A 12,690-nucleotide genomic window follows, 5' to 3' on the forward strand; every position below is an offset into this window, starting at 1 on the left:
TATGAACCAATACCAATTATGACGATTAACCACTTCGCCAAAAGGCTGGTAATGCTAAGCTTGGCTTAGCACTAGGTTCCGACTATATATGCAGTCACTCTGCAGGTTTTACATGTCACGTGTATGGTTTAATCTGTGACAGGTCTTATATATTGCAATATTTCTCATGATATCAGCAATGGCTTGCTCTTGTGGCCCCAACATTTTTATCTATATACTATGCTAAATAGTTTTAACTGTTTACTATATATGTTTATTTATAGTTGAATCTGTACATACATAGTACATAAATGTATATATATATAGTTTAAATAGTTTTATGATGATATAAGGCTATTGAGTGCACAATTGCTAGATTTGATAGCACAACAGTGAGCCAATTGAAAGTCTAGTGTTTGACAAAAGCTATCACTGACAGTTGATCATAATATAGGCTCATGAATATGAGTTTCTTGTCATTCCTGGTGAAAGTGTCAACATTAAATGCTGGTTTTCTGCTCACTGTCATGTGTATGCTAATGCACACAGCTCCTTGAAAGCCTCAACAATCACAGAGGCTGCTCACAATTGAGTAGAACTCCACCAAAAGATGGGACCAAAAAAACTACATAAACTTTATGTAAACTGTTTATATAATATATATACAACTATTTACTATATACTATTTATTTACACCTCAGGAGTGTAAATAGTATAAATAGTTGGAGCCTTACTTGCTCTTTGTTAAGGATGTATAGCTCTGAGACTTTCATCCTTACCCTCATCCACATCCTGCCTTCTTCTCTTCTTGTTGAGCTGCATTTTCAAATTTAGCAACCTGAATTTCTGACTGTCCAGCTCTCACTTGTCATCACCACCATGTGTGACAGTCTTTGCTTATAAATGAGGTACTCACACAACACCACTCACACAACAGCAACAGCACCAGTTGTCCAACACCATGTGCATACTGTCCCATGAGGACTTGACAATTCGGTGACCGTCTCTGCTCAGCTATGGCATCCACAATCACATTCGACCTTTCATATATGGCAGCAACTGATGTATCATCTGTGATTGCTGACTATCCATGTACCGCTGCGAGCATTAATGACTTATTGTGTTCAATAATGTATCAATATTTGCACAATCCAACTTACAGGCCTGTGTAACTGGTCGAATAGTTGCACACAGTGAGCTGATTGTTGGAAGTGGCCGACCAATGGCACTTCTGGTGAAATGCACTCAACACGTCAGGAGAAACAAGCACCAAGCGATGGCTGAAATGTGTCACAGGGTGGTATCTGGAAACAGAGCAGGCGAGTACAGAAGTGGCAGAAAATGTATAAGTATGCATCTGTACTACTGTATTCCCCAGTCATTTGTGGCCTCACTAGCCCCTCACTCCCTTTGTGCCTATGAGATGGGAAGGTGCTGGCTGGCTAACACCCTTGCCGCACCATGATTTCCTAGACCCGATCTACTAAAACAATGTCATCAATGATATGAAAAATGTTAATTTGGCTTGTACCGCTGCTACATGGGTCAACATAAGTGATGAAGAAAGCCCCAGAACATGCTGTCAAAGTGAAGTTTAACCTACAGCATGTAAAGAGACACGTGTCCTCCTCACAAAGTCACATTGTACTGTCTCACTCACACAATCGACAGGCCAAGTTCTGCATTTGACGTCTGGTTCATTTCATTCTACCATGTCTAATTTTCGAAGAAAATATACAATCAACAATGGCATTATATCGAACATTTGTCACAAAGCACCAAAGCACTTAACCCAATTAAGGGCAAGTCTGCTTTTGTGACCTGCACAAATGATCTCACATAAAAAGCCTGCCACAAGGGCTAGGCTGAGGACGCGCGCAGTGGTATGCAGTCTGAAAATGGGGCTCAAAGGGCCCTTAGCCTTATGCTCACAACTAGGGGGTGAATTGGCTTGTTAGGCCGCATGCAATAGAATAATGAATCTAAGGTCCTCCCTTAGATCCTCATGGGCTTATATACATGTAGGGCAGGGCCCCTGGCACTGTGCTACTGTGAGACCTCAGATACCTACATGTGAACATATTGCCAGAACCGGTAATGGTTCTGGACTTCGTCATAGCAACTATCTACAATGGCCGTGGATACGCCGAGGTAATCCTATCTAATCCAATGAGATAAATGCCTGTAAGTGGGCCCACTGTTGAGGGGCCAATGGGTGATGGCCAACAGAGCACATCACAATGGTTGCAACATCAGATGAGAGGATCTGTCCAAACTCAGAACAATGAGTGTGACGATCAGTCTTCATCTGGATAGGGTTGTGAGAAGATCTAGCCTATCCTGTACCTGGCTATACTGTATGCCGGTTGGTAGGGGGATCCTCTGTTGTGGTATCTGCCTATTGGTTTAGGCAGCAAAGTGGTGCCACTATCTTGAGTGGCGAATTGGGTGCTTGCTAGCTTGATGGTCCAATGGGTTCCTTTCTGGGCAAGTGACCTGGTGTCACGTGACCAACGCCTGACAACTTTCGAATAGGGCAAGTGGTCAGTGTCACGTGACTGGGTGGCTGAATCATGGGCGCTTGGTGGTCATGTGGTAGACACAGTCATGTCCGTGATGTATGTGGTGGCATTGTGCTGTTTGTCCAAGTATCCACGTTGCGAGACCAATATGAAGGTTGGCATCCGAATAACCACTCAAAAGAGGACTTTAATGGTGCAAAAAGAAAGGTGCCACTTAATACTGTGACACTACCCCCGTTTCAAGGTTCAGACTCCGGATGAACTGAATAAATGCTATGGTAAATAGTACCCTCGCTTCAGGTTCTGACTTCCAGGGTGGAATGGCAGGGTGTATTGTGTGATTGGTATCTAAGACTTTTGCTAGCAGCAAAAAGGGGTGATGCAGTTTAATGACTTGCTCAGGTAAATGGTGCACTTGTGGGGCTAACAGTTCTTGGTCCTAGATGTCTGATGTCACAGACAGCGCTATTGGCTTCTGTTGCTCAAAATGATGTGCAAAAGGGCTTGCAGTTTAAAGACATGCGCTTGGTCATTCGTGGAGCTCAAAGCTGCCAAAAATTGAACAGTTTAATGATGTGCTAAGGTCGTTCAAAATGCATGATAGTTGTAAAAAGATGCTGTTTTTGACTGCAGCGTCAGCCCCTAGGTATCATTCTCTGGATACCAGTTTATCCTGGTCTTCTGTCTTCAGTCATGACTTCGTGCTTCGGTGCTACGGCGGATTGGGTAGGTTATTACATAATACATGGCAGATTCCCTTTCATCGAGGAATTGAACTCGCGCACATGTTATGTTGTGAGACGATCGGGTCCTGACGTATCAGATTGCCATGGCTTAACCCCTAAGCCACTTGAGTGAGTGAAGATCAAGTTCGAAACTCGACCAGTATCTTTTCTTTATTACATAATCTATGCTGATGTAATCATGTGGCGTTGGAAGGTGGCGTGATGTCCCTAGTCACATGTCTGAGTATGATGTCATTTGATTGATTTGATCGATCATGATCGTGGTTGATCTGTGATTTGAGTCGAGATAGACTTTCTGATCAATCGTGATCATGAATGACGTCATTGTGTTGGCGCTCATAGCTGCCATAGTGGCGCAGTTTGGTTGACTTGCCCAGGTCCATGGTGGTGCTCAAAGCTGCCAAATGATAGGATGCCCTTGGTCAGAGGGCTGTTCCAAAGATTGTGTCTTGTACCCAAAAGGTTGCCTATGTCTTTTTAGGATTTTTTATATAAAATAGCTACCATGTTTGCATTGTTGTATGCAAGTAGATGTGTTCCCCAATGCTGTTCATACTTGTTGGCAATGGTCTCTCGATTGCCCTTTAGGTTGGCATGCTTTGTAGGCAAAAGTTGAAAAATGGAAGGTTTGAAAATGTGATCCTTTGGCACTGCTTGGATCATCCTTGACTTGCTCATGCTCGTCTTTGGACATGTGATCCTAATTGCTTCGCGGATCCTTCTCGACTCTTCGAATAGGACATGCGCTCAGTACTCGCTATATATCTTTGAGTGCTGCACTTCTTATGCGCATGTCTTCAGATAAGCTTGTACATGCTCGCTGTATCCTACATTACCTCCCCCTTGCCAGGTTCCTCCCGGAACTGACGTGGCATGAGCGAGTTAAAACAAGACTGGGGGGCACAAAAGTAAGGGAGGGTGGGTGGGAGAAAAAGCCTTATAACTTTTGGGGAAAAGGTGGTTTAGGCATCCCATAGCAAATAAATTACTAATTGTTGCGCAATATCTAGTAATTCTGAGACCGCTTCTGGGTAAAAGGGTTCCCAATATCCCATTGTGTGTGCCAAAATAACACCCTAAAAATTGAATTATCTATTGTGAACTGCTAAGTAAAGATCTATTTTCGCCAGCAGTTTACAGTCAAAGACTGCCGTGCTCTTGGAGATCTTATATGTGGACAATCACTGTGTCGATTTGGAGTAGCATGTCTTTAGATATCCAGAATATTTTATATATATATCTATAGGTGACCAATCCTATACAAATAATATATAAATGATAGGTAATAGTTTAATGTCATTGCGGACGCAAGGTGTTTTATATAAGCGATAACTCGTGGTATTTTCGCAAATATTGCCCATATTTTGAAAGCAATGTTGGTGGGGCTGCACAAGTGTCCAAGATCAAATGTTGCTGCAGTGCTGTCCTGGTGAGGGAGCGGCTTACGTGAAGGTGCCTGCTACCAAGTCTTGAGGTAGGCTGACAGCGGTAGAGGTGATGATGGAGTATGATGTCAAAAAAGGTGCGCCCTACACCTGAGTTTCTCTGGGCTGAAAATGCACAAGCGAATAACTCTTGGTCTTCTTCGCTTGGCTGAAAATTGAACTGTTTTGTTTAAAGGTGGTCATGTTTAGGACCAAAAAATCACACCAGCAGCAGGAAGCTGGGGGCATGCATGGAGATTCATTATAATGTCACAAAGCACCAAAGCACTTAACCCAATTAAGGGCAAGTCTGCTTTTGTGACCTGCACAAATGATCCCACATAAAAAGCCTGCCACAAGGGCTAGGCTGAGGATGCGCGCAGTGGTATGCAGTCTGAAAAAGGGGCTCAAAGGGCCCTTAGCCTTATGCTCACAACAAAGGGGTGAATTGGCTTGTTAGGCCGCATGCAATAGAATAATGAATCTAAGGTCCTCCCTTAGATCCTTATGGGCTTTATATACATGTAGGGCAGGGCCCCTGGCACTGTGCTACTGTGAGACCTCAGATACCTACATGTGAACATATTGCCAGAACCAGTAATGGTTCTGGACTTCGTCATAGCAACTATCTACAATGGCCGTGGATACGCCGAGGTAATCCTATCTAATCCAATGAAATAAATGCCTGTAAGTGGGCCCACTGTTGAGGGGCCAATGGGTGATGGCCAACAGAGCACATCACAATGGTTGCAACATCAGATGAGAGGATCTGTCCAAACTCAGAACAATGAGTGTGACGATCAGTCTTCATCTGGATAGGGTTGTGAGAAGATCTAGCCTATCCTGTACCTGGCTATACTGTATGCCGGTTGGTAGGGGGATCCTCTGTTGTGGTATCTGCCTATTGGTTTAGGCAGCAAAGTGGTGCCACTATCTTGAGTGGCGAATTGGGTGCTTGCTAGCTTGATGGTCCAATGGGTTCCTTTCTGGGCAAGTGACCTGGTGTCACGTGACCAACGCCTGACAACTTCTGAATAGGGCAAGTGGCCAGTGTCACATGACTGGGTGGCTGAATCATGGGTGCTTGGTGGTCATGTGGTAGACACAGTCATGTCCGTGATGTATATGGCGGCATTGTGCTGTTTGTCCAAGTATCCACGTTGCGAGACCAATATGAAGGTTGGCATCTGAATAACCACTCAAATGAGGACTTTAATGGTGCAAAAAGAAAGGTGCCACTTAATACTGTGACAACATTAGTCATTTGGACTACAGCTCTGATGACGAGATGCTAGCCATCGCATCAGGAAATGACTTAGCTATCTTCACAACGTGCGACGGAGAACTTTACATGATCATTGAAGGGCCTTACCTTCACAGCTCCGTGGTGGCCATGCACTGGGTACAGGCTATCAGGACGACACTTCTCTGCACTTATCAAGATGGAATTTTAGCGAATCTGTCTTTCACCGAGGTGACTCATGGCATTTGCTCAGCTTGAAGATCGGCTATCAGGAGGCTCTATAGGATGCTATTGTCAGTGAATGTCTGATTCTGAGAGAGTTCACAATTTCTGCAATGGCAATTGATACCAATGGTGAATGGCTGGCGGCTGGAACAGGAGTTGATATATGCATCTGGCATCTTAATACTCAGGGCATGTGGCCTGCCACTGTCTCACTTCTGCATTGCTCATATGCTCTGTGTAGGAATGTGGCAGGTTTTCAGCTGCTGGGGACTGCTGAATGCACTGTTAGATGAGCAATGTACAGATATCATTTCTATGCATTGGCACAACAAATCGGCAAAGACACATTTCCTGATCATAGGGTATGAGGCTCATGGGATTTTGTAAGTGAATATACCACATTATGATGTAGACTCAATATGGGTCATCAGCATATGGAACGTTGAGACGGCAGAAATTGTGATGTCAGCGCAAAACATGGATGCGCCTATGTAAGTTGTCTTTCATGCTATTATGGCTGACATTTGCCAGTGCTAATGTCTTTAGTGGTTGCATGTCCATGGCCAGCCATAAGCCATTGTTAGCTGTGCCGACACAGTGTGGCTTCCAGATCTACCAAGTGCAGAGTAGTGAATCTATTGCGCTGATCAAACATGAGTTGCATAATGTATCACCATGTGCATTCATGTTTGATGATGAGGTTTTGGTGGGGAGTCATGAAGCAGGTAAAGTCAAGTTATGGAGGATAAGTGATCTTACTGAGCTACAGGCTCTTGAACATGATGGTAAGATTGATACTTTGAGGCCTTAAAGCGCTAACTAATTTGTTGTAGCTGATCATGTGGCTGGTATTGCGGTGTGTAGATGAATTTATTTTAACAATTTTAAATGACTAAAGAGTATCAACCTGTAGTCTTGGCATGCAGCATCTGGGAAAACAGTGTATCTTGCAATTGCCTCTCGTGGTAAAGTGGTCATCTGGGTCTCTGAAAATGAGATTGGTATGTTTTATTTTATCAATGGTCTGTAAAGAGCAGAATTTTAATCTAAACCTCAATGAAGAACATGCAGAGCAGGATTGCCCTCAAAATACAATCTGGTGAGCAATTACCTGTATTGCAAACTGCTTAATCTTACATCATTCCATCAGCTGAATATTCTGATATATGTCACAATGGCTGCAGGATTGTGGTTTTTTTACACAGGTCGTAAACTAGCTGTCATATGGCTCTACCATGATTAGGAGTGACAAGAGAATTGTACATAAAAATGATGTTGAATGTAAAGGAGTAGTTCCATGGACAGCATCATATTGCACCAGTAACGATAGACAGACAGACATGAGAGAGCCCAAGCAGATGGAGGAGCAGCTCGCGTGTTAGCAGCTGGTACAGCTGTTGTCGATCCAGTCTGGGCATAGTCAGTGAATATGTGAAGGAGTCACACAGTTCAGTGGGGAGCCATTCAAAGCAATTGCACTGTCCAAGTTCGAGCACGGTGCGTCACCCAGCCTGCAAGACAAACTCAAGCAGCTTTCGTGTTTCCTGTTCTCGCAATTGCAATTCATGTTATCTCAACTGTTCTCCCCATGCATGCAGTATTCAGCAGCACATCTTGCTATGGCTTAATGGACATGATGGGAGTGAATTGCTACTCTGTCGACAGTCGCAGAGATGTTGCGCATGATCTTCAGTAGATGCGACATGGCTCCGTGTATGGTGTGTGTAGGAATGCAGTTTTCCCAGCATCCCCGGTTCACTTGGCTCCTGGTGGATACATGCTATTGTGAATGTTCCAGACTTGTTTCACCTGCATTGCACTCATATTGAAATTGATGCACTGCACTGAAGGCTGAAGCAGTATACTACGGTGATCTCAGCAAGCGGTTCCTGTGGTACATGACACAAGTCGTGGCATACAGTGCTGACACTTATAGTACTTCTCTCTGTCCAGGCAGTCACCGTTGTTCATCAAATGGCATCTCAGGTCACCATACCCTAGAATGTCGACATGCTTTTGGTCGGTGGTGGTTCAACTTTGCTCACAGCGATGTTCATCCTCACCAAAGTTGGCACCCTGCTCAGGATGTTGAAGCGGTCCTGAGCAGCTTGTACAACTGTGGTCGGTGCGTATCTCACAACAACAACTATGTATGTATGCTTTACACTAATAAGACATACAGTGATATTGACACCATGCATGTCATGAAATTTGCAAGACTTGCCGGTATCATGGAAGTTGGCTACCAGGAGGGCTTTGACATCCTGTACGAGTCGACCCTGCGATGCTCACAGCAAGCTTTCACATCCAATCTCACACAATGGCAGGAGAGCATGGGACTAGCCACCTACACCAATGGCCTGGTGTTGTTTGAAAAAACTGATGCTCCCCATGTGCTTAAAATTGCATGCAAGGTGAAATGCCTCAGTGTGCTGCCCATCCTATGCTATCTTTGCTGCACCCTTGATGATGCACAGATCATCAACGGTGTGCTCTGACAGGGTTATAATGAGATTGTCGATGAAATACCACCTGTGGACTGTTCTGAAATTGTCCGAGCAATATGGAGGCTGTCGCAGGTCAATAAGATGGTCACTGAAATCATCTTCTTATGCAATTCAGCAGATGATTGTCTGCAGAAGGAGACATGCATAGAAGAACTGCTGAAGATGAAAGGTGCCTTCTTGGAAGAAAGAGATGTAATCTGGTCCTTGCACGAGCTCATGGATTACCTGCCATGTGGGGAGTTACCACTTTGTCAGAACTGCACGAAACGTTGCCACGACCATGCTGATATGCAGTTGAAAGATGTGTGGATTCAGCTTCCTGAAGTCATGCACGTACCAAGAGATATTGTTCCCCATTGACTGCATAGCCGTGCATACATGTAGTTTTAGTGTGTTGCATTCACTCACATTACCGCAGATCATGTATAATTTCCTGCACTGTTCCCGAAGCTTGTACATATGTAGTTCAACTAAATGACCATGTCCCAGGTCATTGGCAATATTTGTCCATCTCTCTGCCAGTTTCATGTCCCTCACTGAATAGCAATGCATGGACTGCATTCATCTATGCCAGGGTGTAGCACCATGTTGACGCTTTCAACCACATCCTGGAGAAACTTGCCGAGCACATCGCCATCGTCCTGATGGGCAAGCATAAGCCCATACTCGATCCCAGTTGTACGTTTGCTTCTCAGTAGTCTCTTATGTTCATGTACATTCATGTCACATGCACGAAAGGTCAAGGTGACAGGGAAGAAGGTGGATTAAATCATTTACAGGCATCATACGATGTATCCGGGAAATCTGAAGGAGCTTAAATACAAAGGCATAATGAAATGGAAACCCAACGAGGTACGTTCTGGTCTGCCCTCTTCGTGTTTTGCTCAAAAGATCTGTGCACTGCATGTAGATTATCCAAAAGGCAGTTGCATGCTGCCCAAACAAGTTGCGTGACCAGAAACTGGAGAGGCTGCAGATATTTGAGGAAGATGACATGGGTGTCTTCACAGAAAACATCCTAAAATGGTACTCCGCAGTAGTTGGGTTGTCCATCCAAGTTACTTCACTTGCAATTTGTGTTCTGCTAATGCTATCTCCATACTCGTGTCATCAGTCAACGGAAATGCGGTGTTCTGAGAGATAGTATCTGTCTTTCTTTCTCTCGCTCTCCAACTATTGCAACATTCCCATCACTCATTGTATCCAAGCCATCCTCTTTTATCTAATCTGCGTCAACCGTATGCCTGCGCATTCTATGCGGTCTCGAAGATGTGATATCATGCCTTCTTTGCCTGTCTTGCTGCCGCTCTTTCCGCTGCCTCCATCGCATCCTCCCAGCCATCTGGCACCTCTGCAGCAACCGTTTTCCGGATATGCTCCTGGAGCAAACATGCCTATAATCGGAAGGATGCAACAGCTTTAGTGTTGTCCATGCCATCTTTTTCTCACTACGGAGTTGCAACAAGACATTTTTAGTAGGAATGATGTGATATTTCCTGTACTGGCTCATTCAGGTATGCTACGTTTGGCCCTGCCTCCTCTTGAGCGGCTACACCCAGTTCCCCTTCATATCGATCTCACCATGGAAGATCTGCTCACTGTTCATGGTGAAGGCATCCATAGTGCTGCCGACATGGCTCGCAATGCTCATATGGGCATTTGTCAAGGTTCTATAAAGCAAGGCTGTTCGAACAGCATACGACCATTTAGGGAAGTGACATGTCATGGGCATGGCTCAGCACATTGAACAGCACCCTTAGCATCTACTCTCAACATTCCGAATTTCACGGTGAGTAGCATGGCAGCCAATCCTCGTCTCGCTGTGCTGATGTCTGTCACAGAGATACACCAAGAGCGAGTGAGCATGAGTCACATCAAACAGCTGGCTATATGAGCCCATGTGCTTACCATACCATGTCTTAGCCAATACGTTCAGCTCGCGATTATTCCTGTCACCTTCATGCTCTTCAGACTCATCCACATGGTGGTGAACAGCTGGCTTGTCTGTTGGCTTATTTGAATGTAGTTGCCCTGTAAGAAAGGAATGTGGGGGCTGCTTGGTTCCATATCGAGATACATATGTGCTGCACTGTCCTTAGTGAGGGAGTGGCTTATGTGAAGATGCCTGCTACCAAGTCTTGAGGTAGGCTGACAGTGGTAGAGTTGATGATGAATGTGTCAAAAAAGGTGCACCCATACACCTGAGTTTCTTGGGCTGAAAAAGTATAAGCGAATAATTCTAGATCTTCTTCGCTTGACTCAAAAATCAAACAGTCTTTAAGGTGGTCATGTTTAGGACCAAAAAATCACACCAGTAGCAGAAAGCTGGAGGCATGCATGCAGTTTCATTCAAATGTCATGCACATCATAGATCCTGCCAAAAGGCAAGGAAATGGCTGCAAGGTGCTAGCCACGCTAATGACCTGCACAAAAACCAAAATAGGGACCTGCCACAAGGGGAGTAGGTCTGAAAGGCATGCAGTGATATACAGCCTGGAAATGGGGCTCAAAGGGCCCTTAGCCTTATAATCACACAAGGGAGGTGATGGCCTGTTAGGCCGCATACAATAGTTGAATGAAACTGGGGGTATCCAGCTTCCTCATAGGTGCTTATATACATATAGGGCAGGGCCCCTGGCACTGTGCTACTGTGAGATCTCAGGTATCTACATACATGTGAACATATTGCCAGAACCAGTAATGGTTCTGGGCTTCACCATAGCAACTATCTAAGAATGGCCATGGTTTGTCCAATGAGATAATTACTACAAAGTGGTGCCACTATGTGAGCGGCAAAGTGGTGCCACTATTGAGTGGTCAATGAGATTCTGTCATATGGCATATTTGAATATTGGTGCTACCATTGATAGCCATATAGTTGGTGCTGCTTCCCACCATGTGGCAGTTCTAATCCTTTTAGGCTAAACCTTTAGTCAGTCACATGACTGGGTGGCTGAATCATGGGCGCTTGAGGGTTATGTGGTAGACACAGCCATATCTGCAATATATGTGGTTGTATTATGCTGTTTGTCCAAGTATCCACTTTGTTAAACCATTATGAAGCTTGGTGCTCAGATAACCACTTGTGGTTGCCACATAAGGACTTAAGGATGCAAAAATAAAGTTGTCATGTCGAATACTGTGACAATAGTCTATATCATGCTTTGCGAGCGCTCAAGGTCTATTTGATCGGTGTTCGCAATCTCATTATCAAAGTTGATGCCAAGTACTATATGCTACTCGACTCATTGAGACTGGCAAGGCTACCACATCTCCTGCTGTGGCCAGAGCTCTTGCAGACATTACTGAGAGGGTTATCAATGCAGAGACAGTGTGAAGAGGGTTGAAGAAGGCAGGAATGAAGGCTGTAGTGAAGTGAAAAAGGCCTTTACTCTCTGCAAGGCATCGGAAGGAGAGGATGGACTTCGCTTTGGCTCACCAGTATTGGACTGTAGAGGACTGGAGAAGGGTGATATGGTCAGATAAGACAAAGATTAACAGGATGGGGTCAGATGGAAGGAAATGGGTGTGGAAGAAGCCAGGGGAGAGCCTCAGTGATAGGTTGGTGAAAGGGACTCAGAAGTTTGGAGGTGGATCCTTGATGATGTGGGGCTGTATGGGCTGGGATGGTGTGGGTATGCCTGCAATATTGATGAAAGGTGGATGCAGACCTTTATGTCAGCATTTTGGAGGATGAGCTGCAGAATAGCCTGGAGGATTGAGGCAAAATGTGGAGGATGTGGTGTTTCAGCAAGACAATGACCCCAAGCACACCAGCAAGAAGGCCAAGGATTGGTTCAAAGACCATGATTTCAACACCATGCTATGGCCCTCTCAATCCCCAGATCTCAATCCCATAGAGAATTTGTGGGGTCACCTCAAAAAGAAGCTTGCAGAGTATCAGGAGCCACCAAAGGGAATTACTGAGTTGTGGGAAAGGGTAAAGAAGGAATGGGAGGCTATTGGTAAGGAAATGTGTCAGAATCTGATTGAAAGTATGCCAAGGAGGGTGGATGCAGTTGTGAAGGCAAAGGGAGGCTATAC

The 12,690-nt window shown here is 44.8% G+C and overlaps 1 protein-coding gene across 1 annotated transcript; it reads left to right on the top strand.

Annotated features, from left to right (window-relative positions):
* Positions 1-6,367: 6,367 nt before the first annotated feature.
* On the top strand, positions 6,368-10,540 carry LAESUDRAFT_714692 (uncharacterized protein; the record flags this gene model as incomplete). The annotated part of the gene is made up of 19 exons (XM_040907086.1): positions 6,368-6,522; positions 6,571-6,630; positions 6,671-6,924; positions 6,973-6,995; positions 7,053-7,140; positions 7,216-7,238; positions 7,470-7,558; positions 7,593-7,636; positions 7,805-7,857; positions 7,990-8,074; positions 8,126-8,264; positions 8,322-8,553; positions 8,641-8,979; positions 9,228-9,324; positions 9,473-9,498; positions 9,557-9,703; positions 10,161-10,313; positions 10,357-10,435; positions 10,488-10,540. The coding sequence occupies 19 exons, from the start codon at positions 6,368-6,370 to the stop codon at positions 10,538-10,540; spliced, it is 2,139 nt and encodes a 712-aa protein (XP_040763422.1).
* Positions 10,541-12,690: the final 2,150 nt, after the last annotated feature.

The sequence above is a fragment of the Laetiporus sulphureus genome, assembly GCF_001632365.1.
Source record: "Laetiporus sulphureus 93-53 unplaced genomic scaffold LAESUscaffold_24, whole genome shotgun sequence".
In the NCBI taxonomy this organism is placed as follows: domain Eukaryota; kingdom Fungi; phylum Basidiomycota; class Agaricomycetes; order Polyporales; family Laetiporaceae; genus Laetiporus; species Laetiporus sulphureus.